The 25,250-nt window shown below is 55.0% G+C and overlaps 8 protein-coding genes across 8 annotated transcripts; 5 read left to right on the top strand and 3 right to left on the bottom strand.

Annotated features, from left to right (window-relative positions):
• Positions 1 to 745: 745 nt before the first annotated feature.
• GGS23DRAFT_207162 (beach-domain-containing protein) lies at positions 746 to 9,271 on the top strand. The gene is made up of 5 exons (XM_051511846.1): positions 746 to 3,721; positions 3,781 to 4,166; positions 4,218 to 4,698; positions 4,747 to 9,041; positions 9,115 to 9,271. The coding sequence occupies exons 1-5, from the start codon at positions 1,117 to 1,119 to the stop codon at positions 9,145 to 9,147; spliced, it is 7,800 nt and encodes a 2,599-aa protein (XP_051369770.1). The 5' UTR covers positions 746 to 1,116; the 3' UTR covers positions 9,148 to 9,271.
• A 597-nt stretch (positions 9,272 to 9,868) lies between these two features.
• GGS23DRAFT_598938 (uncharacterized protein) lies at positions 9,869 to 10,229 on the bottom strand (the record flags this gene model as incomplete). The annotated part of the gene is made up of 2 exons (XM_051518854.1): positions 9,869 to 9,915; positions 10,040 to 10,229. The coding sequence occupies 2 exons, from the start codon at positions 10,227 to 10,229 to the stop codon at positions 9,869 to 9,871; spliced, it is 237 nt and encodes a 78-aa protein (XP_051369771.1).
• Positions 10,230 to 10,669: 440 nt separating this feature from the next.
• GGS23DRAFT_578638 (Dolichyl-diphosphooligosaccharide-protein glycosyltransferase 48kDa subunit) lies at positions 10,670 to 13,141 on the top strand. Its single transcript, XM_051516999.1, has 4 exons — positions 10,670 to 11,175; positions 11,279 to 11,389; positions 11,455 to 12,167; positions 12,223 to 13,141. Exons 1-4 carry the CDS (start codon positions 11,034 to 11,036, stop codon positions 12,652 to 12,654), a joined length of 1,398 nt encoding a protein of 465 aa, XP_051369772.1. The 5' UTR covers positions 10,670 to 11,033; the 3' UTR covers positions 12,655 to 13,141.
• A 1,764-nt stretch (positions 13,142 to 14,905) lies between these two features.
• On the top strand, positions 14,906 to 16,452 carry GGS23DRAFT_207263 (Isy1-like splicing factor). Its single transcript, XM_051511847.1, has 2 exons — positions 14,906 to 15,157; positions 15,243 to 16,452. The coding sequence occupies exons 1-2, from the start codon at positions 15,155 to 15,157 to the stop codon at positions 15,981 to 15,983; spliced, it is 744 nt and encodes a 247-aa protein (XP_051369773.1). The 5' UTR covers positions 14,906 to 15,154; the 3' UTR covers positions 15,984 to 16,452.
• On the top strand, positions 16,452 to 18,306 carry GGS23DRAFT_207276 (uncharacterized protein). The gene has a single exon (XM_051511848.1). The coding sequence runs from the start codon at positions 16,921 to 16,923 to the stop codon at positions 18,073 to 18,075; it is 1,155 nt and encodes a 384-aa protein (XP_051369774.1). The 5' UTR covers positions 16,452 to 16,920; the 3' UTR covers positions 18,076 to 18,306.
• Positions 18,307 to 18,483: 177 nt separating this feature from the next.
• On the bottom strand, positions 18,484 to 20,877 carry GGS23DRAFT_578642 (Metallo-dependent phosphatase-like protein). Its single transcript, XM_051517000.1, has 2 exons — positions 20,391 to 20,877; positions 18,484 to 20,323 (listed from the first exon to the last, which is right to left on the bottom strand). The coding sequence occupies exons 1-2, from the start codon at positions 20,558 to 20,560 to the stop codon at positions 18,538 to 18,540; spliced, it is 1,956 nt and encodes a 651-aa protein (XP_051369775.1). The 5' UTR covers positions 20,561 to 20,877; the 3' UTR covers positions 18,484 to 18,537.
• A 321-nt stretch (positions 20,878 to 21,198) lies between these two features.
• Positions 21,199 to 23,075, top strand: GGS23DRAFT_207282 (amidase signature enzyme). The gene has a single exon (XM_051511849.1). The coding sequence runs from the start codon at positions 21,441 to 21,443 to the stop codon at positions 22,935 to 22,937; it is 1,497 nt and encodes a 498-aa protein (XP_051369776.1). The 5' UTR covers positions 21,199 to 21,440; the 3' UTR covers positions 22,938 to 23,075.
• A 137-nt stretch (positions 23,076 to 23,212) lies between these two features.
• On the bottom strand, positions 23,213 to 24,121 carry GGS23DRAFT_598944 (PRP38 family-domain-containing protein; the record flags this gene model as incomplete). Its single annotated transcript, XM_051518855.1, has 1 exon — positions 23,213 to 24,121. One exon carries the CDS (start codon positions 24,119 to 24,121, stop codon positions 23,213 to 23,215), a length of 909 nt encoding a protein of 302 aa, XP_051369777.1.
• Between the last annotated feature and the right edge of the window lie 1,129 nt (positions 24,122 to 25,250).

The raw sequence follows: 25,250 nt of genomic DNA on the forward strand, positions 1-25,250 counted from the left end.
GGCAGATCGAACCGCTTCCTACGGCACAACCGGGCCAACTGTTGAGCGTAGTTCGATTGCTCGAGGATGGCGCACTCAGTGGTTCAAAGTGGCCATGGTCTCGTCCCTGCAAAGCATAAGTACGATGGTTTGGATGGGAGCCTACTCTGCTCATTTCTAGTAGCCGTGCGTAGCCCGTGGAAGCAGTCGCATAGCTACCTATTTACATCGAGAAGAGCTACCTGACAACACGGCCTAGGAATGAAGTCGATTCGACCGGGTATTCGTACCTAGCTGTCTCCAATCGACTTGAAGGAACCCCAAGTAAGGAAGTATGATGAGGTCATGTTAACCCAAGAATACCACCCTACTTTTCCTCGTCGATTTCAACGATCAACGAGGGGAGGGGGATTATGCTTAGAGAGCATCGTCGTATATTTAGCGAGTGTAAGTGATAGTTACAGTGATTATTGAGTTAGAAGGTGAATAATCACCGTTGAACCGACTAGACGGCGGTTGTAAAGGGGGTTATGAGACTACCTGGTGCTGCGTACTCGATGCGGGGTTGGATGAATGCCTTCCCAAGTAAATTTAGGTGCAACGTCAACTCGTGAATGCAAGCCACAATGCCCCACACCACCTCCTGAGAGGTACCTCCCATACTGCGTGCGATGGTAGCAGTTGGGGAGTACCCAAGCGGTGCGCCTAAACAGGAGAGGCGCCCCGAGTCCTTCTGATTGATCTACTTGGAGGTACCTCGGATTCGGTACCGACCTCTGGAAACCTCCCAAGGCTGACGACTAACCTTCACGAACTTGTAGGGCCCGAATCCGCCGACGGCAACACGTCGTTGGGTGATTTTGGGGTCTTGACGGAGCCGCCCTCGCAATCGCTGCACCGTGTTGAGACCCGAATTCAGAACTCCCGCCCGCCCGAGTCCACACGGCACCAACTGTCCCTCGCACAACGCCCTTATCTTGCCCTGCCTCACGGGAGCCGATTCGACGGGCCTTTGATGCCCTCCCGTGTAAGCAACAGCCTAGGCCCCCGACGGGGCGGTGGCAGGTTCGGCTCGTGTAATATGAAGAAATCACAACTCTCGCCCGTCTCGCAGACTACTTCTTTGTCACCGCCACCATGTCGCTAAGACCGGGCCGTTACCGATCGTCGACATCTGCGTCGACGCCCCTACCCACATCCAAAGCCACCGAAGTCCTCCAGACGCTCCTCGACTCCGTATCTTCCGCTCTTTCAAACTCCGCAGCAAACGGGTATCCGATATTCGCGCCGTTGCTTGTCAAGATCGGCCAGGTGAAACAGCATCTGTCGGCGACCACACCGCCAAGCTCCGTCCAAGATGACTTCAGATATCTCCGAGGCTTCCACCGATTGTTGGATGTCCTGCGGTCCTTTTCTGGCTTCTACAACCTCCAGAAGCGGGACGAGAACGAAAAGAAGGGCTGCTTTGACCTCCTCAACGCCGTGTTCGACGCCCTAGGGGCTGCTTTTCGGAACCATCCCGGTAACCGACGGTATTTTCGCACGCGAGTCGAGGACGGTGGGTGGGATGCTCTAGAGCAGGCTATAGCAAGCATTGGCCTCGGCGGCAGCGACTCGGATCTTTGGACGAGTTGCCAACTATTTGGGAAGCTCTTCGCCCTCGCGCTCAACGACCGCGCCTTGGATCAACTATGCTGCTCGATCTTGCTCGAGGATACCACCCCCTGGGTCCTGGTGGGGCCTACAGAGATCGGCACTGGGGTAGACAGCACCAGGAACGAGGACCACGAAATTGCCCGCCTTGATCATATGGCGTCGATCGAGGCGAGGATTAAGAAGACCATTAGCTCCAAGTCGACTCTGCAAAACCCCGAGGTCATCCCTACCATTATAGACTTCTGGGAATCGCTTCCCCGTGATAGCAGAGCTCTGGAGAATACGGTATCGCTCCTCGTACTTAAGGTCCTCTCATCGATCGTGGATGCTTCGAATGCCAACCTTTGCCTGGTCCACGAGACTGGTGTTCTGTCCAGGTTCCTAAAACTCGCCTTTGAAGAGAATTCCTCGCTAAACGATGCCGAGAGAGAAGCGGCCCTAACCCTCTGCCGATCTCTCGTGCCGTTTGGCGTGAACCAGCTCGTTGACGCGCAACAGCTTCTACTCAACCCTTCTCTAAACTCGTCAGATTTTTGCTTGGAAGTAATGCAAAAGTATGGCGGCCCACCGTTTGTCCAATTCGACCTGTCCCAGTATGGGCATTCTTCTATCGAGTTACCAAGTCTTGGCCGCCCATTCCCCCCTCAGTCGTCCGCCGGGTATACCTTCGCTGCTTGGGTGCGAGTTGACAAGTTTGACCCGAGGTCGCATACTACAATTTTTGGGGCCTTTGACTCGACCCAAACTTGTTTCCTCCTCGCGTATCTCGAGAAAGATACCCGCAACTTCATTTTACAAACGTCAGTGACTTCTCAGCGGCCGAGTGTCCGTTTTAGAACCTTCACTTTTAAAGAAGGTAGATGGTATCACGTCGCCATTGCTCACCGACGACCCAAGACAATGACGCCCAGCAAAGCTTCCTTGTATGTGAACGGCGAGTTCGTCGAACAAATACGAGCCTCCTATCCTGCCTCTCCACCTTTGTCGAACGGGAGTACGGAAAGCTTTGCGTCCTTCACCTCCTCTAATAATAAGACGTTGCCGGTCCAGTCATTCTTGGGGACGCCACGAGAGCTTTCTTCTCACCTAGGCGCCGGGTTGATACAGTCAAAGTGGTCTCTCGGCACTGCCCATTTGTTCGATGACGTGTTGAGCGATGACTTTCTCTCTGTGCCTAGCCGGTTAGGCGTACATTATCAAGGGAATTTCCAAGACTGTCTCGGCGGGTTCCAGACATATAGAGCATCTGCTGCTTTGGGACTACGCAACGACCTTGTCAGTACCGGAAAAGATGATTCCGATATCATGAGAGTTATAAGAGATAAAGGCAGCCATGTGGTCCCGGAGAGCCACATTCTTCTCAGCGTAATGCCGTCCTCAATCTTTCGGGAGAAGGAGCATTTCGGGGAGTCCCAGCTATTTCGCGCCCTATCACGCGGGCCCGCCAACACCTTGGTGCAAATGGTCCTGAAGAACGGCACAGGCATAGCCATCAACACTGCGTCGCCTTCCATCAACGATGCGCTGCTTCGCTCAAATGGCGTGGCGGTGCTGACTGGGAACCCGATCGTCGTGACTCCTCAATTCTTCGACGATGCCCTTTGGCAGCTCGCCGGGTTCACACCGCTTGCGTTGAGGCTTGTCGAGCGAGCTTCGTCGCCCGACACGTTAGTCCGCGCCGTCGAGATGGTATTTCTATGCATCAATTCAAGTTGGCGGAACAGCGAGGCCATGGAGAAAGACGGAGGATACGCAACGTTGGCGATTCTGCTCAAAGCCAAGCTCGGGTTTGGTGGACCTACCACGGGCGAAAGTTTGACGGACAGGTTAACGCTTGACAAGACCGAGACTGACAAGTTATGTCTTCAACTGCTGAGTCTTGTGTTGGGGTTTGTCGGGTACAAGCATAACGACCCTCTGGAGTCCGTCATCATCAACCCTCTGGCGTATCGCGTCCTCCTCGTCGACTTTGATGGTTGGAGGAAGTGCGGACATATAGTCCAAGAGCAGTACTACAAGCAATTCGTGAGCTTCGCTGTGATGAGCAAGCATCACCAATACAACAACCGCCGGCTGCTTCGAATGCGTGAGTATTACGGCCTAGGCGAATATCGTGCTCTATACTGACACGCGTCCTGTTTCTAGGGATTGTAAAAAGGCTACTCGATGCCGTGAAATCCGAGCCTCCACTTGAAAGCGTCCTCCCTTTTTTCATAAGTACAGTGAAGAGCCTCGTCAAGTGCAACTACAACACCGAAGTCCATCAGTCGCTTGCTCTGTTTATCACCTATGCTTTCCACCCTCCCGCAAGGCCTGTTTCGCGGACCCCGAAGCCAACGACAAACCGACCCGGTTCACGGAGCGTCACATCGCGACGCCCATCCCATGCCAATGGGACCGGCAGAGACGATGTCCGGTTGCTGACGAAAAAATATGTTGGTATACGTCTCTTGGATATGTACAGCCAACTGCTCTGCGAGAAAGGAAACCTAGCAATTATCCGGAAGTTTGCAAAAACTGTTACAAATAAGGTACTTGACGCATGGCCATCACAAAAAAACTCTAAGCTGATGATGGCCCAGTGGCTTCTGTATCTCCTCACCGAGGACGACCCGGGAATCGTAGTAAACGGCTGCAAGATACTCGCCAGGCTTCTAGTTACCCACGGCCCGACGTATATCGGCAAGTTCTCCGGGAAGACTGGCGGATTCCATATCATGGCCTACCACCTTAAGCGATGGTGGGACATCCCAACCCTTTGGCCCATCTGCTTCAGCATTCTCTTCGGATATGATGTTGCGGAGATAGACTTCGATAAGAGCTTCGATTTCTTCAGCATGCTCGAGACGTTCGGGAAGTGCAAAATTGCCAATCCCGACGCGTTGCCGATTATCACGGCCATGATTCAGCACGGCATGAAAGACGTCCTCAAGAGCCAAGCAGATCCGACTTCGCCTTCGGGCGAGCCTAGCCTCGCCGAGCAAAGCACAGCAGCCCGCGAATACCCAGCTACAAGGCCGCGGGCTCGGTCTATGTTACTGCAGAAGGAACTGGAATTGCGACGTGAGTTTTACCCTGTATGCTATAGGGCTCAACTAAACTTTGCTCCAGAGGCGATGCACACACCAGCCGAACGCCCTACCGGCGATGCCGCCGTCCTCCAGACTGTCATTCGATTCATGGTAGACCTTCATGCCCGATCAGCAGACTTCCGAGACTTTGCGTTGTCTTCAGACTACGTACGACTACTTCTGTCCGCCCTCTATCCCGCTCTTGTTAGCGCAGACCCCGTCTATCCCGAGACGGAACTTAACTCCGGGGATTCGGCACTCAACTTTGAAGGAAGCGATGTCATCATTCGCCCAGCTGCCGGCAGCTCGAGTGTAGCTCCGGTAGTGAGGACCTCAAGCGCAGCCAATCCATCGCTCCCGACTAGTGGGACTGCCCACCGCGGAACTCAATTGCGGAAGGCTTCCTCCTTCATTCTGACATCGCAAACTTCCACTCAAGCCAGTCCGGTTCGCCTCGTCCACGCGATATCGCCGAAGAAGAGAGCTGCCGAGCAGAGCATTAGACACGGTATAGTAGATGGCATTTTGGAACTTGTCATCAACGTTTTCATAGACCAGTTGCTAGTTCGGAAAGAATTCCCCGGCTTTGGACTTTTCCTCAAAGTCCCTCCCGGATTCCAGGAGCATCAGGCTTACTTCGAGTCATATGTGCTCAAGAGCACTATCGTCCACCTTTCCACGACAATTAAGCTCGACTGGAAGGCTTTGAGCGAACCGAAAGTACTTACCAACATGGCTAGATTCAGTATCCACATGGTTGAAGCGATCTTCGAGGGATGGTTCATGAACGGGACCGAGTCGATGTTGGAATTCGCCGGAGTCCTGCTGGAGCACCTGCAGAAACCCGAGGTAGCAGCAATGAAGACCGTAAGGCTCTGTAGCCAGGCAGTGTCGACTATTCGAGGCTCGTTCCTCAAGTTGGTTCTGTTGAGATTATCAGAGATGGATGACCCACAGACTACAGAGATTGAGGCGAACTTTTCGATGGAAAAGATACTCTACTGGCAGATGGTTGTGTTGCAGTCTATGTCCATTGATGATGACTACATGAAGCTCTTTTGGTACCAGCTTTATGCTAAATTAATTGACGCCAGGCAAGCTGTGCGGCTCGCTGCTGTGGACATTTGGCGCATCATGCTAGTCCAGAAGCCCGACGAATGCTCTTCGTTGTTTCGCCTCTTAACGACCTCGGATCAGGCTCAGCTAATAACCGACTTCCAGAAAATCACCGAGCTGGACACCGATGCTTTCATTGAGTGGGTGGATCAACACCGGCCCTCGCTGGACACGCTGTTTTTAGGAGGAATTTCACGAGCCTGGGAAGAATTCGTTGGCATAGAAAACCAACGCACGTCGGAAACGGCCAAATCGCGACTAACGAAGCGGAAAGAAACACTGAAGCGGTGGCACTTGGAGACTCTTGAGCGGGATAATGTCCTCCTACGGCATGACATGGCTAACTCGGCATGGATGAAGTCCATATATGCTTCTGAGCATTTCAAACACCAGCGTCTCATGCAGGATCAACAAGACGATGTCGGTTTCTATTCGTCTGCGTTTTCAAAAATGCAAAGAGACCTCAACCGACCAGGGGCCGTCTTGTATGAACCTGGCCCTTCTAAGTGGAAGCTTGATAGGACTGAAGGCCGCCACCGCATGCGGCTTCGGCTTCTGCCCGATCTTACCACCGACCACGACCAGTATCAACCGAAGCGGAAAACAGTTGACCAGCCATCAGCTGCAGCCCACGCGCCAAGCACGTCGATCTTGCCATCCATAGTTACCGCTTTGACAGAAACTACCACGTCGTCCACCCCTCAGGCGAAGATCGCTAACTTAGACGACGGCCCCGAAGATGAACCCGATAGCTCCGTGGCCGGTGCTCGGGCTGATCCCGAACAATCAGCGCAGTCGGTCGTCCCCGAGGACGATTTCGAACTGATAGATGATCCAAATGATCCGAATGCAGCCGATGACGGGTTTGAAGATAAGAACCGGAGAGTAATGAGACGCCTGCAGCAAGGTGATGCCGTACAACAGGTTTATAACATCTCTCGCATCATTGGTCTCGAGGCCTTTGAGGGTATCCTTCTCGTCGGGAAGAATGCCCTTTATATAATGGACAATTTCTTCCAGTGCGTAGATGGGGAAATAGTCAACGTCTGGGAGGCACCTCCTGAAGAACGCGACCCGTTCTCTCAAATCATTACTGGGTCAAAGTCTAGTGAGAATCGCCAGACGTCCGCACAGAGCGCCCAGGATTCACGGAGCTGGAAATGGCAAGATGCGATCAGTATATCCAAGCGCCGCTTCTTATTCCGGGATGTGGCGATCGAGATTTTCTTCACCGACGGTCGCAGTTATCTTTTGACTGCCAAGAATTCGGTAATGAGAGACGAAGTCTTCACGAAACTCATCAATAAGATTCCGCACACGTCGGGGGTCAATTCGCTGCCCAACCCAGAAGATGCGTGGCGCCTAGAATCTCTTAAGGTGTTCGAAGACTCGCCCCAAACACTCGGATCCAAGTTTGGTAGCATCTTCAACTCTTCCCCCTGGAATCCTATCATGCGCCGATGGCAACGGGGCGAGATTTCCAATTTCCATTATCTGATGCTTGTCAATACAATGGCAGGCCGGACATTCAACGACCTCACACAGTATCCGGTGTTCCCGTGGGTTTTGGCAGACTACACCGGCGACGAGTTGAACCTGGACGATCCCGCCACATTTCGAGATCTCTCGAAACCTATGGGTGCGCAGACCGCGCGACGCCAGTCCGACTATCAGTCGAGGTATTCTACTCTAGCTGAAATTGGCGAGACACCGTTCCACTATGGCACGCATTATTCATCCGCTATGATTGTCGCGTCGTATCTGATTCGGCTGCCTCCCTTTGTGCAGTCTTTCATACTTCTGCAGGGCGGTTCCTTCGATCACGCGGATCGGCTCTTCTTCTCGATCGAAGGGTCATGGAAATCATCCTCCCAAGATAATGGTTCGGACGTGCGGGAGCTAATACCCGAGTTCTTCTATCTCCCAGACTTCCTAACGAACGTCAACGGATACAATTTTGGGGAACGCCAAGGCTCCGGGGGACGAGTGAACGACGTCGAACTGCCTCCCTGGGCGAAAGGTGACCCGAAGATATTCATTGCCAAACATCGCGAGGCGCTCGAGAGCCCGTACGTAAGCCAGAACCTTCACCTCTGGATCGACTTGATATTCGGTCACAAGCAACGCGGCGAAGCTGCCGTAGAGAACTTGAATGTGTTTCACTACCTCTCGTACTACGGCGCCAAAGACCTGGACAATATTACCGATTCTGATGAACGACATGCTACCACAAGCATCATACACAACTTCGGGCAGACTCCGCACCAGGTTTTCACCAAACCTCACCCACCGCGGGAGAACGTCTCGTTCCCGGCGAAGAGGCTTGATACGTCTAGTCATGCTCTTGCGAGGATCCCCCACCCGCTCCTCGAAAGTCGTGAACGGGTCGCATCGTTAACCTACTCGCCTAAACTGGATCGCCTCCTGTGTTCTTCCCCATTCCGGCTCAATCTTCCGCCGTCATTCGACAAGTATCTTGAATGGGGCTACGCGGATAATAGTGTGCGGTTCTACCACACCGAACATCGGAAGAGCGCCGGCGTGAGTGAAAACCTACACATTGGTCAGATATCGTGTATTGTCGTCGCAGACTCTAGGACGTTGATCACGGCGGGCGAGGACTGCGTCGTGTCTGTTTTCACGATACAGACTGCGTCGGGTAAACCTGTTGAGCTGGTACACCGGTCGTCGCTTTTCGGACATAAAACGCCGGTTACGACCATCGCCGTGTCCAAGGCTTTCAGCACCTTGGTCACCATCTCCGGGGACGGCCACGCGTTTCTGTGGGACCTCAACCGCCTCGAGTTTATGCGGAAGTTGCCGAGCACCCGGGCGGTGGAGTGCGCTCGTATCAACGACGTGTCCGGCGAGATCATGCTGTGCTCGGGGCCTAATGTGGCGCTGTACACGATCAACGGCGACCTAATACTCGACCAGAACGTGTGCTCCGAGCACGATGACTGCGTATACTCGTGCTCGTTCTACGAAGGATCGGGAAGTGAATGGCTTGAGAATTACCTCGTCTTCACGGGACATCGGAGAGGGAAGGTAAACATCTGGAAGCGAGTGGTCAAGGACGGGAAGTGGATTCTCGAGCTGGTGAGGCGGCTAGATCACATCGACACGCGCACCGAGACGGGGACGAACACGGAAGCGGCCATTACTTGCATCACGCCGATGCCGCAGCTCGTTTACACCGGAGACGACGATGGGCGAGTAGTAAGTAGATATACGGATAAGCCTTGGGCGCGCTGCCGTGAACGAAGCTAACAAATGACTCTTACCTATCTAGTACGAATGGAATTTGATCCAGCGGGAGAGATAGGGCTCGCCCCCGAAGCGCAACGGGGAGATGAGGCGGGGGGGAGGCGAAGGGAAAGGGGGCTTCGGTCGAAAGGCATTGGTGCATAGACCGGCGTTTGCATTGAGATTTCGGGCTCCCTCGTATCCGGTGTGACGGGGTCGGGCGGCAGGTCTGTTTGCCGTCATAGCCTCTGGAATGGAATGGATGGATAGACGGATGGCCGGGATTAGAATCGATTCTTGAGTCAGAGCAGTGTGGACGGGCGGTATTAGCCGTGCGATGCAGCGAAGAAGGCAAGCAGGTGCAAAATATGATTTGACCAAGGCAAGGCACATGCGACATTCCGAGTTGGTTTCTGGTTATTCGTTCGTTCGTCTGGGTGGTATGTGAATCGGCATACTCTCCGTCTTCTGTTTCTTTTACTTTTTTTTTCCTCTGGGAACCTTTTTACAGCCTCTGTCAGTCTTTCTCCCGAAGGCATGTCTATCGAACCCGGACCTAAATATCGGCCAATCATTCTTAGACGAGTGCCCCCCCCCCCAGCTCTTCCCTTTTGCTTGTCTCGGGGGTCCGTAGTATAACATCTACAAATGCGCGAGTGCGTCGATATACAGCCGAATTGCGTATCCTCCGTCTCCCCCCTTCTCTCTCTCTTCCTCTCATGCGCATCCAAACGCATGCCCCTCACGGCTCCTGGTGGGTAGTTCGTCCTACTAAGCTGCGGGGCAGGCTCGGGCGCGCTTTACTCGTCGTCGTAGCCGGTCAGCGTCTTCCTCGGGCCGGGGGGGACTGCGGGCGTTGCGTTAGCTTGGCTTCTAGCGGCGCGAGGAGGCTAGCTCGGAGAGAGGAGAGGGAGCGGGGAGGGACCAAGATGCAAAGGGGCTACGGGAGAGAGGGGGGACGGGAGACGCACTGGGATAGGTCATGGGGATCGGGGGGGCGCGGCGGTAGCCGAGCTTTTCGAGGGTGGGCGGGACGGTCAAGAGCACGACGGGCCCGGCGGCGCCAATGACGACGGGCCAGACGTAGTTGGGCCTTTCACGCGTGGCCCAGCGGAGGTACCGGAGGGGGCCGGCCCAGAATTGCGGCGTTGCGGAGGACATGGTCTGCGCGTCTGTCGATTGCGCCGGGTGTGTACGTGTGTGCGTCTCGATCTCTCTCTCTCTCTCTCTCTCTCTCTCGATCCTGGGTGGGAGGTGGTGCGTTGAGCTTGCGACAAGAGGGTCAAGTCAACGGCCGGGCGGGGAGTGGGCGTGTGGGATTGGATATCACCAATGAGGCATCGGGTATCCGGTTACCTAAGGGTTTAGGTAAGGTGTACCTAGCTAAGACGTAGCGGCGAGGACATCCTCATCGGACTCTCGGAGCTAAACCTGCCGTGCTGTGCCTTGGTAGGAACCTAGGTAGACACCTAGGTACCTCCTAAGTGCACTGCTACCTACATTGGTACGTAGGTCCCTCCATGGAGGGCCCAAGTGAAAGGTCCAGGGAGGTATGGTACCTACGGATGTACATGCCATGTACCTACCACAATTGAAAAAGATCTTGGCAGGTACGGGCTACGTATGCCAGACCTCCCGACAAAGCAAGCAGCTACCTAAACGAGCAGAGCAGTCGCGAACTTGTAGCTTTCTTTTCTCAGAGAAGGAACAGCTCGCTGTTACCGTCAACGGCGAAGAAAAGTGATAAATGGATGAATCGTCACAGCGCCGCAATCCCAATCCAGCTCAACACAGCACAGCACAACTACACAGCAACCGGCAGAGCGGCACCCATAGCAACCAGAGACGCTCCCTACGATTCTAGCTGGTTCCCATGCGCAACCCTTCTCGTGTTGTCGCGCCCATCTCCTCTCTGCCTTGTTTCTCTGGCTAGAGCCAACTCACCACCGAGACAACCTGCCCAACATGAAGACCCTACTCTCCTTCCTGCTCCTCCTCCTGGCTGCCCTCTCCCACGCAATCAGCTCCACCGGGGATCGTCTGCTGGTCATCCTTGAGGACGTCGCCGAGAAAGAGAGTTACTCCAAGTTTCTTGGTGATTTAGAGGGTACGTATAGAGCCCGACCAGGCTAGGCCTGCCTCTCGGCAGATGCTTGAGCCAGCGTGCTACTGCGACTCGCTCGATACTGATGCCATATACTGCGAGATAGGCCGCGGGTTCCAGATCAGCTACGAGACACCCAAGAGCGAAGGCTTGAGTGTCTTCCACCTGGGAGAGAGATCCTATGACCATATTCTATTCCTGCCCACCAAGTCCAAGGGTATGTACCCAGCTATCATGTTGGTTCGGGCTTCTTGGCTTCTATTGACGCTGACTGCCCCCAAGGTCTGGGCCCCAATTTGACGCCCAAGATCCTGCTCGACTTCATCAATGCGAACGGCAACATCCTACTGGCCCTCTCCGCCGCCCAGCCTGCGCCGACAACCATTGTTTCCCTGCTCCTCGAGTTAGACATCCACCTACCTCCCGACCGACAGGGCCTAGTGGTTGACCACTTCAACTACGATATCTCGTCTTCACCGGAGAAGCATGACGTTCTGCTGCTTCCGCCACCCGGCCCCCTCCGGCCAGATATCAAGGACTTCTTCGCCCCCACTTCAACTGACGGGGAGTTCATCGCCTTTCCAAACGGTATGGGCCAGGCCCTCGGCCCGGGCGCCCTCCTCAGCCCGATCCTGCGCGCTCCCTCGACATCTTACAGCTACAATCCCAAGGAGCAAGCCGAAGTCATCGATGACCTCTTTGCCAGCGGTGCCCAGCTCTCCCTTGTGAGCACTCTGCAGGCCCGCAACTCGGCCCGTTTCACCGTCCTAGGCTCGGCCGACATGCTGAGCGACAAGTGGTTCGACGCGAAGGTGAAGAAGGTTGGCGAGAAGAAGGCAGCTGGAACCCTTAACCGCGAGTTTTCCAAGCAGGTGTCGGGCTGGACCTTTAAGGAGACGGGTGTCCTGAGAGTGAACTGGATCGAGCACCACCTGAATGAGCCAGGTGCAAGTAACGCGAGCAACCCCAAGATTTATCGTATCAAGAATGACGTGGTATGTCTCGTATCCCTCCTTCACTTTATCGAAAATGCTCTAACATTGAGGCTAGACATATTCCATTTCGCTATCCGAGTACTCTTGGGATAAATATATCCCCTTTACCGTGCCCGAGTCGGACGACCTGCAGCTGGAATTCTCCATGCTTTCCCCTTTCTACCGGCTGAAACTGCACCCGACCATCTCATCCGAGGACAGCACCACATATTCCGTATCGTTCAAGCTGCCAGACCAGCACGGCATCTTCAACTTCAAGGTCAACTACAAGAGACCTTTCTACAGCAACGTCGAGGAGAAGAACACCGTTTCCGTGCGACACATTGCCCATGATGAATGGCCCCGCAGCTACGTCATCAGTGGCGCCTGGCCGTGGATCGCCGGCATTGGTGTGACCGTCACCGGATGGCTCTCTTTTTGCGCCCTGTGGCTGTACAGCAAACCGCCAAGTACCGACGCGCGCAAGGAGTCCAAGAAGAAGCAGTAAAGTTGAAGTGACGGATGTTTCACCGTAAAGTAAGGGGGCGGAAACGACCGAAAAGTAAGTAAGGGATTTCTGCCTAGCATTTAAATGTGCACGAGGCAGGTATGAGCGGAAAATAAAAGAATAAACAGATGCAAGAGGAGTCATCTATGCAGTCAATGTCATGTCTACACTTCTCCCGCTTCGTCTACCATGGGCAGGCTTGGAACCGCCGACGATAAGACACCGATATATGTGTTGTTGATAGAGGCCACTCTAAGGTGGCAGAAGTCATCAGATCTATCCAGACCTTTATCGAAGTTAGTCGGGTGGAGAGGCCAGAGACCCCCGTTTCCTGTCGATGATATATGGACGCGAGGACGGGCAAAAAAACAGGGGAGTTGGAGTGGTCTAAGAGGGAATTAGACGAGCTTACCATTTACTGGACTGAGGAACCATAGATACTTATGCAGGCTAGGTATAATGAGAAATGGGTTGATACACGTAAACTTCACAGCATGATCTATAGTGCTGTCGGGAGGGTGATACGAGAGGCCCTTATCTGCTGTTCCTTAGGCAAGCTATAGCCTCTTTAGTATTGTCTCATACTACTGCCATCCCGTATAGACACAGTGGAAGTTGAGAAAAAAAAGGCAAAAACATGATAATCCGCGTAGTATTCCCACGCTACTAGCGAGGCGAACCTAGCTTCATCTTCTATCGAATCAACAACAGCTCCAGACGCACCATACATACACACATACATTCATGTACCCTCAGATTAGCTCTCAGGTTCTCATTGGCAACCATTCCCTCACCCGTTCCCGGGCTCGTTCAGGCTGTCTGCAAATTTGGCTTTTTGGATACCTTGGTCATCACCGGGTATGTATGTTTTTTTTTTCCTTCCCTTCTTTCTTCGTATCTTCTCGCCCATACCAAACCATCATCATCCCCTGGTTCAAGGCACTGCTGGGCCGCAAACGCATGCCTCACCCCCCCCTTCACCCCAACCCTGACGCCGGGCTCCGATTGAAAACTAGAAAAAGGCCGTCACCGGACGCGCGCGCGGCGCCGCCGGAGCGGGCCTCGCGTCCTCGGGTCGTGTGGTGGGTGCTGTGATTTTTTTTTCGTCATGGCCGGGCGCGCGGGATCTTGGAAGAGGGGAAAGAAAGGGGGGAGGGGGGAGCCGATGCTGCCGCGGGCACGAGAACGCTGTGTTGGGAAATAAGAGGTGGATGTTGGGGAGGGAAGGGGGAGAAGTTCCCCCTTTCCTTAACGCTCGACTAAGCTCAGATCTCTGTTCTTTGGTTGGATGCTGTCATGCGCCCGGCTGCCTCGCTCGCTCGCTCGGCATGCGCGTGTGTGGGCTCCAGCAGTCTCGGTGAAGAGGTCTTCATCACGGCTTAGGTCGAGGGTGTACGAGTTGTGTGGTTTTGTTCTTGTTCTTGCCTCTGCCGTACCTAGGCACTAGCCCGCGGGATGGCAGACTGCGGGAGGATTGTCCTGGTATAGCTGGCTGGCTAGCTGCTGCCGCGTGGATAATAGTAAGAGAGTAGAAATATTGGCCGATCCTACCGTGGTTGCTAGCGAGGGATCGAGTCCGTTAAGAGTCCCTTTCTCATAAATTAGTGACCCGCAATGCAGTGAACTCTAGGCATGCTAGGGTAGGTAGTATGAGAAGCCCCATGCGTGATCGATAGGGGTCCGAGTTACGGATATTAGAGAGACCAGCCCTGGCTTGAGATGCCGGTGGTTGGTAGCACTTGCTATTCGGAAAGGGGAATGCTCGATGTCAACTAGGTTGTGATCCCCTCTCTGTGACCCTGGACCAGAGCATGAGCGGCTTTGGTCGCAGACTGCGCAGCCGACCACGTCAAGACGGAGAGCAGCAGATCGGCCGTCAACTCCATCGGTAAGCAGTCGTAATATTGTAGGGCTGGGCAGTCGCCTGACAGGGCGGGGGGCGATGAGGAGAATCTCCTGCGACCTGCTCTGCTGTTGGTCTCCTAGGAGGAGAAAAGGGTGAAAGGGGAAAAGATGAGGTTGGGGCAAGAAAGCGAAAGATGATGGAACTGCTGGGTGGATGTGCAGTGACCTCAAGGACCATAATATATCGATATCAGGGACATACAAAGGTACGTGCGACCTAGCAGTCGCGTCGCGTTCCGAAAGGCTAGGCTTAGTAATCCCTCTCGACAAGCCACACGTGCCCACTTTCTTAGGGCAGCTCTCTCAGCCTCAACCAAAGCAACAACAAGGTATCTCCTTACATAAACTCATGCCTACAGATACTTGCCTCCTTAAGTACACCAATGACAGCCTTACCTCTCATAGGAACATACTGAATGGTTACGTAATGAGAGACGTACTTCGGTACATAGCTTGCCCGCAAAAAAGGTGCCCACCCAACGTACCATTTCTTCGAGCTCTTCCCTCTTCCACCCTCACTTTTCCTCCCAGTCGACAGTCGACCATTCATACGGTATTTTCAACCCAGGAGACGCCCGGGGCATAATCCGCGACAATGGTAAGTCACCAGTGCCATTGGCTCCATCTTTCTCGCGCTCAGGAGAAGTAACTGCAGCTAACAAGTCTCTTCCACATGGCAACAGGCGCGAAACTCGGAAAAGGCTCAGTCCATGCTCTTCCGCTTCCGGGAGGCCCAGGCCGCCGACTTGGGCATCATCGACGCCGGCCGGGCACGGCGACCCAAGATCATCACCGAGGTCGACTCGATCCCCTCCTGCGAGAAGTGGCGCGGCCAAACGCTGAAGGAGATCAGCCGCAAGGTCTCGCGCATCCAAGACCCGGCCCTGAGCGACTACCAGATCCGGGATCTCAACGATGAGATCAACAAGCTCATGCGCGAGAAGCACATGTGGGAGGTCCAGATACGCAACCTGGGCGGCCCCAATTACATGCGTGGCGGCGGCAAGATCTACGACGAGACGGGCCGCGAGATACCCGGAGGAGGGAAAGGGTACCGGTATTTCGGACGTGCCAAGGAGCTTCCCGGCGTCAAGGAGTTGTTCGAGGCGGCCGCGCAGAGGAGGGCACACGACGCCGAGAAGCCGCTAGAGACGCGCGAAGACCTGAGGAAGGCCGTGGACGCGAATTACTACGGATATGCACCCGACGAGGAGGACGAGGCCCTGCTAAAATACGAGGCTGAGAAGGAGCGCGAGGCCTTTGAAGTGCTACTAAATAAGGGCAAGGCCGAACCCCCTCCAGGATGGGAGCCGCTGCCTGGCGATGTAGGCGACGGGAAGGCGTGGGAGCTGCCCACTCTAGAGGAGGTGCAGCAGGAGCTCATAGAGAGGAGAAAGCGTAAATTGCTCGGCCAGATCCAATAGCGCTTCCCTTCAGCGGGTTGGCAGCGCGTTTTCCTCCTTACGCCATTCCGGAACTCCTCTTCCCGTCCCCCCCCGGGCCGCAGCGATGAGAACTACAGAAACAACATAGAAAGAGAAAACATCGTCATATACATTATTCCCCGTGTGCTCCTAGGGGCCACATGGCGATCACCTTCAACGTATCGCTACATCTCTCCCGCTCCGCATCCCGCCTGGCGGGAAATTACGGAACGGGTCGAAGATACCACTAATAGGCACCCCCGTGAGCACGATCAGCCTTTTCAAAGAAAACTAGCAGCAAACCAGGTATTCCTCCGCCGGTGGAGCATCCGTTAAGACGCAGGCCGGAGACGATCTCGCGTCCAAAGGCCCGTTGATACCTCGGAACTTTCCTCATCCCCGACACTGGTCTCCCCAACGAGGAACCAGTACTTTCGTGGAGCGTATAGAAAGAACAGCTTCAGCACTGGACAAACTAGAAGAGGCGGCCAATTCTACTACCGAACCTATCCATTCTCCCCACAGCGAGCTCTCGGGCCGGAGCCCTGCTAGGCCTGGGACGCGCTTTTCCAACCATCAACCTAGCTATCCCAAGCGCTGCCCACTCGTGATACCCATCCCTTTTAGGATACAGCGCGAAGGAGACTGCGAAGGAAGCGTCTGGGGTGGTCCGTTCAACCTGGAGGCCGAGCTATGCGGCCCTATAATCGAGGCAATACCATATTGTTATTCAGGCCAGCTCGGGGAAGAGATACTCCAGCCACAGATTCCAATCTTAATCACTACCGAGCCATTTCCCTCTCCTGACGTCAATACCGCTGACGCTAAAGCCGAAGCCTCTACCCCTCGCCACAAGGATATCTCAACCGAAATCCCAAGTCGCTCAACTCAAAGTCGTCTTATACCAGATCGTTATACGCTAATTCGCTTAATTGTCATGGGTCGGCCTACGCCGAGTCTCTGTACTCCAAACGGGCCAAGACAGGACATAAAACTTCCTATAATCACAAAACCTCCCAGCGCGGTGATCGTCGCGAAATCTGCGAACTACGACATCAACTCTAGCACCGATGGCATAGGTCACGAGATTATTAGCGGAGGTACTAGCCATAGTAGTAGCGGAGCTCGGATTGGGAGTGGTGAAATCCACGGAACCGCTGGTGAACACCGTGGTAGTCCTCCTCCAAGAAGCACGTGTGTTGCCGCCGCCTCTAGTACCCGAGTCGACGGATCCGAGCACGATGCCGGCGGCGCGGCCGTAGACAGACGTTCCGATCCTAATTTTGATCTCGAGGCTCAGCAAATGCAACCGGAATCGCAACCGCAGCCCCAACCGCAACCGCAGCCCCAACCGCAACCGCAGCCCCAACCGCAACCGCAGCCCCAACCGCAACCGCAGCCCCAACCGCAACCGCAGCCCCAACCGCAACCGCAGCCCCAACCGCAACCGCAGCCCCAACCGCAACCGCAGCCCCAACCGCAACCGCAGCCCCAACCGCAACCGCAGCCGGGACATCAATCCCAGGCCCAGCAGGCCCCGAGCCCGCCACGGATTTCCAGCATACAAAGAGGCCAGACCCTCCTCGCGTCGATCCGGTCCAAACTCCGACACCCGATCGCCACGGCAGAAGGCCGGCCCCTTGCGCAGGTGGTTTTTCGCCGTCTTCGTCCCCGGGCCTTTTCTCATCTGGATAACAGCCGCCGTCGTTCCCAAGCCCAGCGAGACCGGCTCGTTGTTCGCGTCCGGACACGGGCCGGCTACGGTTCTGGGGCGTGCCACTTCAATCAGTTAACCCGTCCTCCCCACCACCCTCTTCCTCCGTATGGAGCTATCGGTGCGTGCGCGCGCGAAGCGGAAAACGACGGAGCGAGGCGAGCCGGGAGCGGGAAGAGGAGTTCGCGCCGAGAAAGAAAAGTCCGGAGGGGAACTGCGGGCGGAGAGAGGGTGGGCAGGACGGAGAGGTGGCGCCTAGCCCTACGGACAGACAGGCAGGCAGTTAGAGTATCGTCCGCTGCGAACCTGGACGAAGCCGCCAGAGCGTCGACAAGGTCATGGTGCCATGCTACGCACGCCGCGCCCGCGGATATATAATAATATATACTAAGCATGGCTGTCAGGCTGGCGGGTTGATCGGGCCTAATCGGCATGGTTGGTTGCATTGCGAGTTGTCAATTACCGTTTCCACCTCCCCCTCTTCCGGCTGTAAGAGTAATTTTATGTAGTTCCGAGTTACAGCGGACTTGTCGATTGCTACGGCGCTGGCGAGTATTTACGGATTGAGACACGGCGCCCCGTCGAATAATAGTAATAACGATAATGATAGTTCATACAGTTAAAATACTTCTGGTGCGAGATCCGTGCCTATATCCCGTATCCGTGACCATAACCAATATCCTTCCGTATCCCCCCAAAAAGAGAAATATCCAACATTCCGCGCCTAGGCTTACCCATCGCCGGCGCTGTGCTATATTCCTTCTCGATTCCACACACACATACGTATGTATGTATATGTATATATATATATATATATCTGGGCAGCTAAGCAGCAACATCTCAGCAGTTCACCTCCCAGTTCTCCTTGACCCACCCGGCGATTAGATCCGTCAGCGTCGCGTTGAGGTACAGCTGCACGTCCTCGACTTTGTAGTCGCCGCCGCTAAACTGCAGTGCCGGGATGATCCATGGTTGGACGTAGTCGAGGAATACCAGGTCTACCTTCTCCGGGTCCGGTCCGACGCTGGCGCCCGCCGCCGACGACGATGGAGACGGAGACGAGGAGGAGGACGTGGTTGCGGTTGTGGTAGGAGCCGGTGGTGAGGGAGCCGGCGGTGGAGGAGGGGGGAAGGCGATCTTGGCTTCGATACAGTTGGGTACGTCGTAGAATCTTATGGGTGCGTGCACGGCGTCGTCGCCGTCCGTGCCAAGATCATCTTGTGTGGTGTATCCTTGAGTCAACTGAGGCCCCTCGCTAGGATCGTCGTTGCCCCCGCCTAGCGGCTTCTGGATCGCTCCGTCACCGTCCATGAACAGCGCGGGAAGCGGTACCTCTTCCTCGCCCACGGTGTTCAAGATCACCCATGGAGAGGTCCGTTCGGGAATCGTCAGGTGCTTCGTGTTAAGCGAATGGTTACCATTGAAAACCGGTCCTCCGTTGTTCAGGAGCTGGATAACTTTGCTGGCGACGGGGTAGGGCACGTCGGCTATATAGTTGAATTTGCTAATGAACGGCGAGATGAGGAACGTAGAGTCCGTGGTAAAGGGGCCCTTGAAGATGTCGAAACGGATAGCGCCGGTGTTGACGATGGTGAGCCTTGAAAAATTGGCCCTTTCCTCGTTGACAATGGTGTCGGGAAGTACTTGGGTCTCGAGCCAGGTAAATATGCTGGAATTTGAGGGGTATGGGGCACGACTCATCCACAAATCTTGAGGTGCACAGCCGAACGAGCGATCGAGCTTCAAAGTTTTACGGGCCTTAGCGATCATGTTGGTAACGTTACGACCTAATTCGGTAGGGAAAGTGGTCTCGTTCAAGCCAGTATGGTACTGGAGACCGAATAGGTTGTTGTCGATGTAGCGTCTCTTGAAAGTCGCGGTAGCCTCGGTCGAGATGTCGCTGGCGCTCTTCTTGTTGATGCCGTCGATGGACATCCAACCGATGGTTTCGAAATACCGACCGCTGGCAATCGCAAAGGCGTTGTCGTCAAACTTTCTCGCGTCTCGCACGTGTACGTGGCCGCCGAAGAAGGCGATGGGGGTGTACCAGTTCTGGTCTCTGATCACCTTGAAGATCTGCTCGAACTCCTTCATACGAAGGCCTATGTGGCCAAGGACGAGGAAGAGATCGGGCTTCTCGCGAATAGCGGTTTGGAACCATTCCTCTTTCATAGCCTCTTCAACGGGCTTCACAACACTATTCTTCGCATTACGGTCGAAGTCGAACAGAAAGCCGAGCACGATGATGTTATAGCCGAGATTCTTGGTCTTTAACTTGACGTACCGCTGAGCTTGCGGGATCTGGTTGCCCGTCTCGGGCTCTATGTAGTCGAGGTTTGATGCGATATACGCGTTCTTATAGCGCGGAACGGTAGTGTTGTGCTCTCGATCGACCGAGCCTTCCTGGTAGAGTTCGTGGTTCCCAGTGCAGAGAGCGTCTATAGGCTGCTGAGTGAAGATGTCGTAGCTGTATTTGCCCTTCGGATCGGAACCGTCATACAGCCCGCTTCCTTCTATTCTATCGCCGGTATCGATGACTAAGAGGTCGACGCCTTTCTCGTCTGCTTTCTTTCGCATATGGCTCGTGAAGGATATGTAGTCGCCCCAGTCGGCTGAATACTGCGGTCTAGAGGAGAGGGGGGATAGGTCAGCAGCGATCAGCAAGTCGACATATCTCATCAAGCGAGTCTTACTCCTGCAAATGGCCGCTCAGCCAGCCGTGGGTGTCGGTCGTGTGTATAATGTTGAGCTGCCCCCATTCCAAATCGCGCATAGGAACGGTGACGGGCGCGGGAGCACCAGGCTGCGCTCCGCTGGCAACGGCGGCCAGGGACACAGTAACGAGGATAGGCCTCGGAATCATGGCGTATGTCTTCCGAGGTGTTTCGATTCTTCGACTATGGTTCGGGGCAACGCAGCGTTATCACCCAGCACTGTCAAGACCGGGTTCGGCGGTGATTCAGCGGCGGGGGGGATACCTATGTATACGATGTGTGTAAATGCTGAAGATAATATCGGCGATGGAAAAGGGAGCACGCGCCGCTGTTGGGTTGCTATGAGGGCTACGGGGCACCTAATGCAGGCTTCACCGGTCAAGTTGCCTGAGGCAAGTGCTACGCTAGGTACCTGCCTCGTCGCATCTGGACGATGTTGATGATGACTTCCCAAAGGCTGTACGAGTTGTCAGAGGTAAGACCGACCGGGCCTCCTGAGCCGAGACCTCAAGGTACCTGCCAAGCTCTTACGTTTCCGGCTTGCGTCACAACCTGCCACTCAGCACCCATGTACTCGGTACTTCTATCCACGCCAGCCTATAGGGCACAGGCAACGCGGCTTCCTTCCGGCACGTGGATCCAGTCAACCCACATAAATGTAGGTACCTAATCCAGGACCCGCTCTGGCACTAATAATGGTATAATGTTAGTACCGGGTACTTCTACCCAGCAGGTCCATTGGTGCCTGAATACTAAAGACTAGAAGGTATCGAGGTACATTCTAAACCAGGCAACTACAAATAGGCTGTTACTACTATGAGTACAGGCAGGTACAGGTAGGCGGTAGCCTTAGTAAGCCCCGAATCAATTAAACCACCAGAGCGAAAAGTGACATGTGCAAAGTACTCGCCAAAAAATAAAACCCCTCCAGCTTCAGACCGAGCAAGTCGCAGAGGGTAGGCGCCGGCAAAGCTTGGTATAGACCGCCAATGAAGGGCAGGTCCCTATGCCCAGCATCACCCAGACCACATGTCTACCTATATCAAGGCCCCCCATATTAGAGCCGTCCGTAGGGTGATCTCAGCTCGACCGAGGACAGCCGTCGTCTCGCATCGCCGCCTGCATTTGGCAGTCAAGGATAACATCGCCGTTGCTGGCTTCCCTACAACATGCGCGTCCAACATCCTCGCGGGGAACAACACCCCCTTCGAGGCCACAATCGTCAGCCAACTCAGGCAGCGGGGCGCCTCCATAAGCGGAAAGAGTGGCATGGACGAGTTCGGCATGGGCACTCATTCCACCACCTCGGCATTCGGGCCTGTACACAATGTGCTCGGTCTAGAGAAATACTCGGCCGGAGGTAGCTCAGGAGGTAGTGCCGTTGCCGTGAGGAAGGGGGAAGCCGAATTGGCCCTGGCCACCGACACGGGAGGCTCGGTTCGCATGCCGGCCGCCTATACCTGCACCGTCGGGTTCAAACCCTCGTACGGGATGCTGTCCCGCTGGGGTGTTGTCGCCTACGCGAACTCGCTGGATACGGTTGGGCTCCTCGCCAGGACCGTAGCGCCGATCGGAAAGGCCATCCTGGGACAGGGCCTCTATCTGGAACATGACCCCAAGGACCCAACCTCCCTCCCACTCGAAGTGCGCGAGAGATGTACCGCCGAGAGGAGAGGCTTCGCCTCCTGGAACCCGGCTCAAGAAGGGGCGGTTCGGGGGCTGACTTTCGGCGTACCGTTAGAGTACAACATAGACGAGCTCAGCCCACGTATACGACAGGGCTGGCTGACAGCAGCTGAGAAAATTGAGGAACTAGGGGGCCGCGTCGTCCCCGTCTCGCTTCCCTCTACTAAGAACGCCCTATCTGCTTATTATGTGATAGCGCCTGCCGAGGCAGCATCTAACCTTGCCAAATACGATGGTATCCGCTACGGACAGCGAAATACTGACAGTGGGAGTGATGTCTTCGACGGGATACTGTATGCAAAGACGAGAGATACCGGGTTCGGCAGCGAAGTGAAGCGTCGCATTCTACTTGGCTCATACACCCTCAGCTCGGAAGCTATGGACAACTACTTCATACAGGCTCAGAAAGTCCGCCGACTGGTCAAGAGAGATTTCGATCGCGTCTTTAAGCTACCAGATCCCCTCCAAGACCAGCAGCAGTTCGATCTGAGCGAGATGGAAGGTAGCGTACAACTAGAAGACAAGTTGGGGCCCTCGCAAGTCGACTTCCTTCTCTGCCCTACGGCACCGACAACTCCGCCCCTGCTCGACGATGTCATGAAGCAGACGCCTCTGGATTCGTATATGAACGATGTCTTCACGGTTCCGGCCAACCTGGCGGGACTGCCCGCGATCAGCATCCCCATGGACATCCCGGTCGATCCAGCTAATGAAGAAGAAAGATTGCTCGATTTCGGGGGCCTGCAAATCATCGGGCAGTACTGGGACGATGCACGGCTGCTCTCCGTAGCTGATGTGCTACTGCCCTCCATTCGGCAACGCAAATTTGCAGCCACCTAGAGTATTTCAGAAGGTACGGGGCTGGAGGCTGGGTGAGGCGGTTCTGTCTCTGGGGGTTAGCTGATTGACTTAGTTCAAAAAATGGAGGTTTAGCTGGACAGATGGCGTACGTATAATACCCGATAGGGATTGTAAATACGATGATTATTTCGCTCTCGCCATGCCATTCATCGTTGTCCGATTAGCCCAAATGCACCCGGCTTGTATAAAACTCCTAGGCGACCTTTCTTCGGTCCCATTACTCGGTTCTAGCGCGCAACGTTTCCATGTCTAGGCTACCGTCGCCTGCCATCTCTACTATCCCCATCGCTTTCGTCCACATCCATGTCGTCTCGTGAGCGGCTTCGGCCTCTCGCCCTGGGGTCTAGTCTCGCGCTCGATCCGGACGTCGACCTCCGGCGCCGTCTACCCTCTCGATCCTCCTCGACCTGACCCTCTTCGTCATCGCTCCCTTCCCTCTCATCGTCGTCGTCGTCGTCATTATCGTCGTCGTTCCTCTTATCCGTATCGACATCCCCATCGTTCCCCTTCTCCTTCTCCTTCTCCTCCTCCTCCTCCTCCAGCAAGTCCTCGATGTCGCCGAGCGGGCTCGTCCGCGGCTCGAGCAGGTCGAGGTCCTCGAGGATCTCGCGCTTGGGCATCTGCCAGAGGCTGGTGGCGCAGACGCGGTCCTTGGTGAGGAGGTCGTCGACGAACTGGTCGACGAAGGTGAGGGTGGCGCCGGGGGCGCGGCCGCGGCGGCGCAGCTTGCGGCGGTCCTCGAGGAAGGGCTCGAGGAGGCGGTAGACGTCCTCGGGGCGGCGGGTGAGGCGGGCGTAGAAGCAGGCGAGGGCGCGCAGGTACTTGAAGCGCTCGCCGCCGAAGCCGAGATACTCGCGCAGCGTCGCGTCGTCGGGCGCCAGCTGCAGCAGCTTGAAGGCGAGGCACAGGAACGGCGTCGGCCGCTGCGACGTGCCGTACGTCCCGCCGACGCACGACACGTGCTCCACCACCCGGTCCACCACGTCCGCCTCGTTCACGCCGAAGCACTGCTCCTTCCAGAAGTAGCTGTCCACGATCCGCTCCCGCACCGCCTTCTCCATTATCGTCGCCGGGTTCAGCCCGTTCGGCGCCAGCGGCACGTCGCTCCCGCGCTCGTCCAGGAATCGCCGCTCGTCGGCGCGGTGGGTTTCGCGCTTGGCCATTTTTCCGCGTATGGCTTTCGGTCTTCTATATGCTTCTACGGGTCTCTATTTTAGAAGTTTTAGAGGGGGCCCGGCCGGAGGTGAGGTTATATGTACAGATTCAGCACAGGGGGACGCGAAAAACACGGCGTTTGATCGGATCGCGGACGAGTAGGAGATAGTAAGAGTAGGTAGACCGTAGCGACGAGGCGGATCTCGCAACTCAAGCTTGGGTACGTTTTATCGATTGAATTTGCGATAGCCAATTACCAGAGAAATTCAAATAACCACAAGAATATATGTGTTAAACAGGTATATAAAATTAGCAAGCATCACCCCCTGAGAAAGACGGCTTCATGTTGTGTAGAGTAAGACGCCCATCGCCCTCGTTAAATTTGCCTGAATCATCACCCGCAGAGCAACGCAAAGATAACTATACACTGGCTCTGCGACGTTTAGTTTAGTTTACTTGAGCTTTTTGCGGCGGCAGACTATACGTACTCTCTCTAACTTCCAAGCAGTCCACCCTATACCTTCCTATACCTACCTACAAACAGAGAGTTCTTGGAGACACCCATAAAGCTACAGAAACCCGCTAAGCTACCTAGGTAGGTAATTTGAAATTTATGAGGTGGCAAGGTCATCTCCACAATACGTAAATACTCCCTGAAGAGATCTCGATGCGCTTTAGCTGTCCTCCCATGCGCTGCGTACGGCATTCTCGTGTAAATGGGTGATATTGACAACGGCAGCACAACGGTGGGGATTGTCAACCAACAACGCCACACCGCAACCTGTCACCGTATTCACGCGCAGGTACGTCCGAGTCCAACTTTTACTCGGCCGTACCATGGTCACCGTAGATTATCGTGAGATATTCCTCGTATTGGCAAGGAGGCCGTAAACGGACTCACTCGGGGGTGTTATATAGGCGCCTACGTATACCTGCCTACACCTAGGTAGGTATATACTTACCACCTGCCCATAGAACCAAGCCGAGAACGACAAATGGACCGCACAGCGGGGGCGTACCCTTTTCTTAAAAGGCGACTGGGGACTATGGAGTACCAGACCAAACATCTGCGGCACATTACCGGCCTGTCGGGTCAGACATCACTTAGGGCGGTTGGCATATTCCGGGGGTGTCATC

This window comes from Durotheca rogersii (assembly GCF_024521655.1).
Source record: "Durotheca rogersii strain YMJ 92031201 chromosome Unknown GGS23scaffold_20, whole genome shotgun sequence".
NCBI lineage: Eukaryota > Fungi > Ascomycota > Sordariomycetes > Xylariales > Xylariaceae > Durotheca > Durotheca rogersii.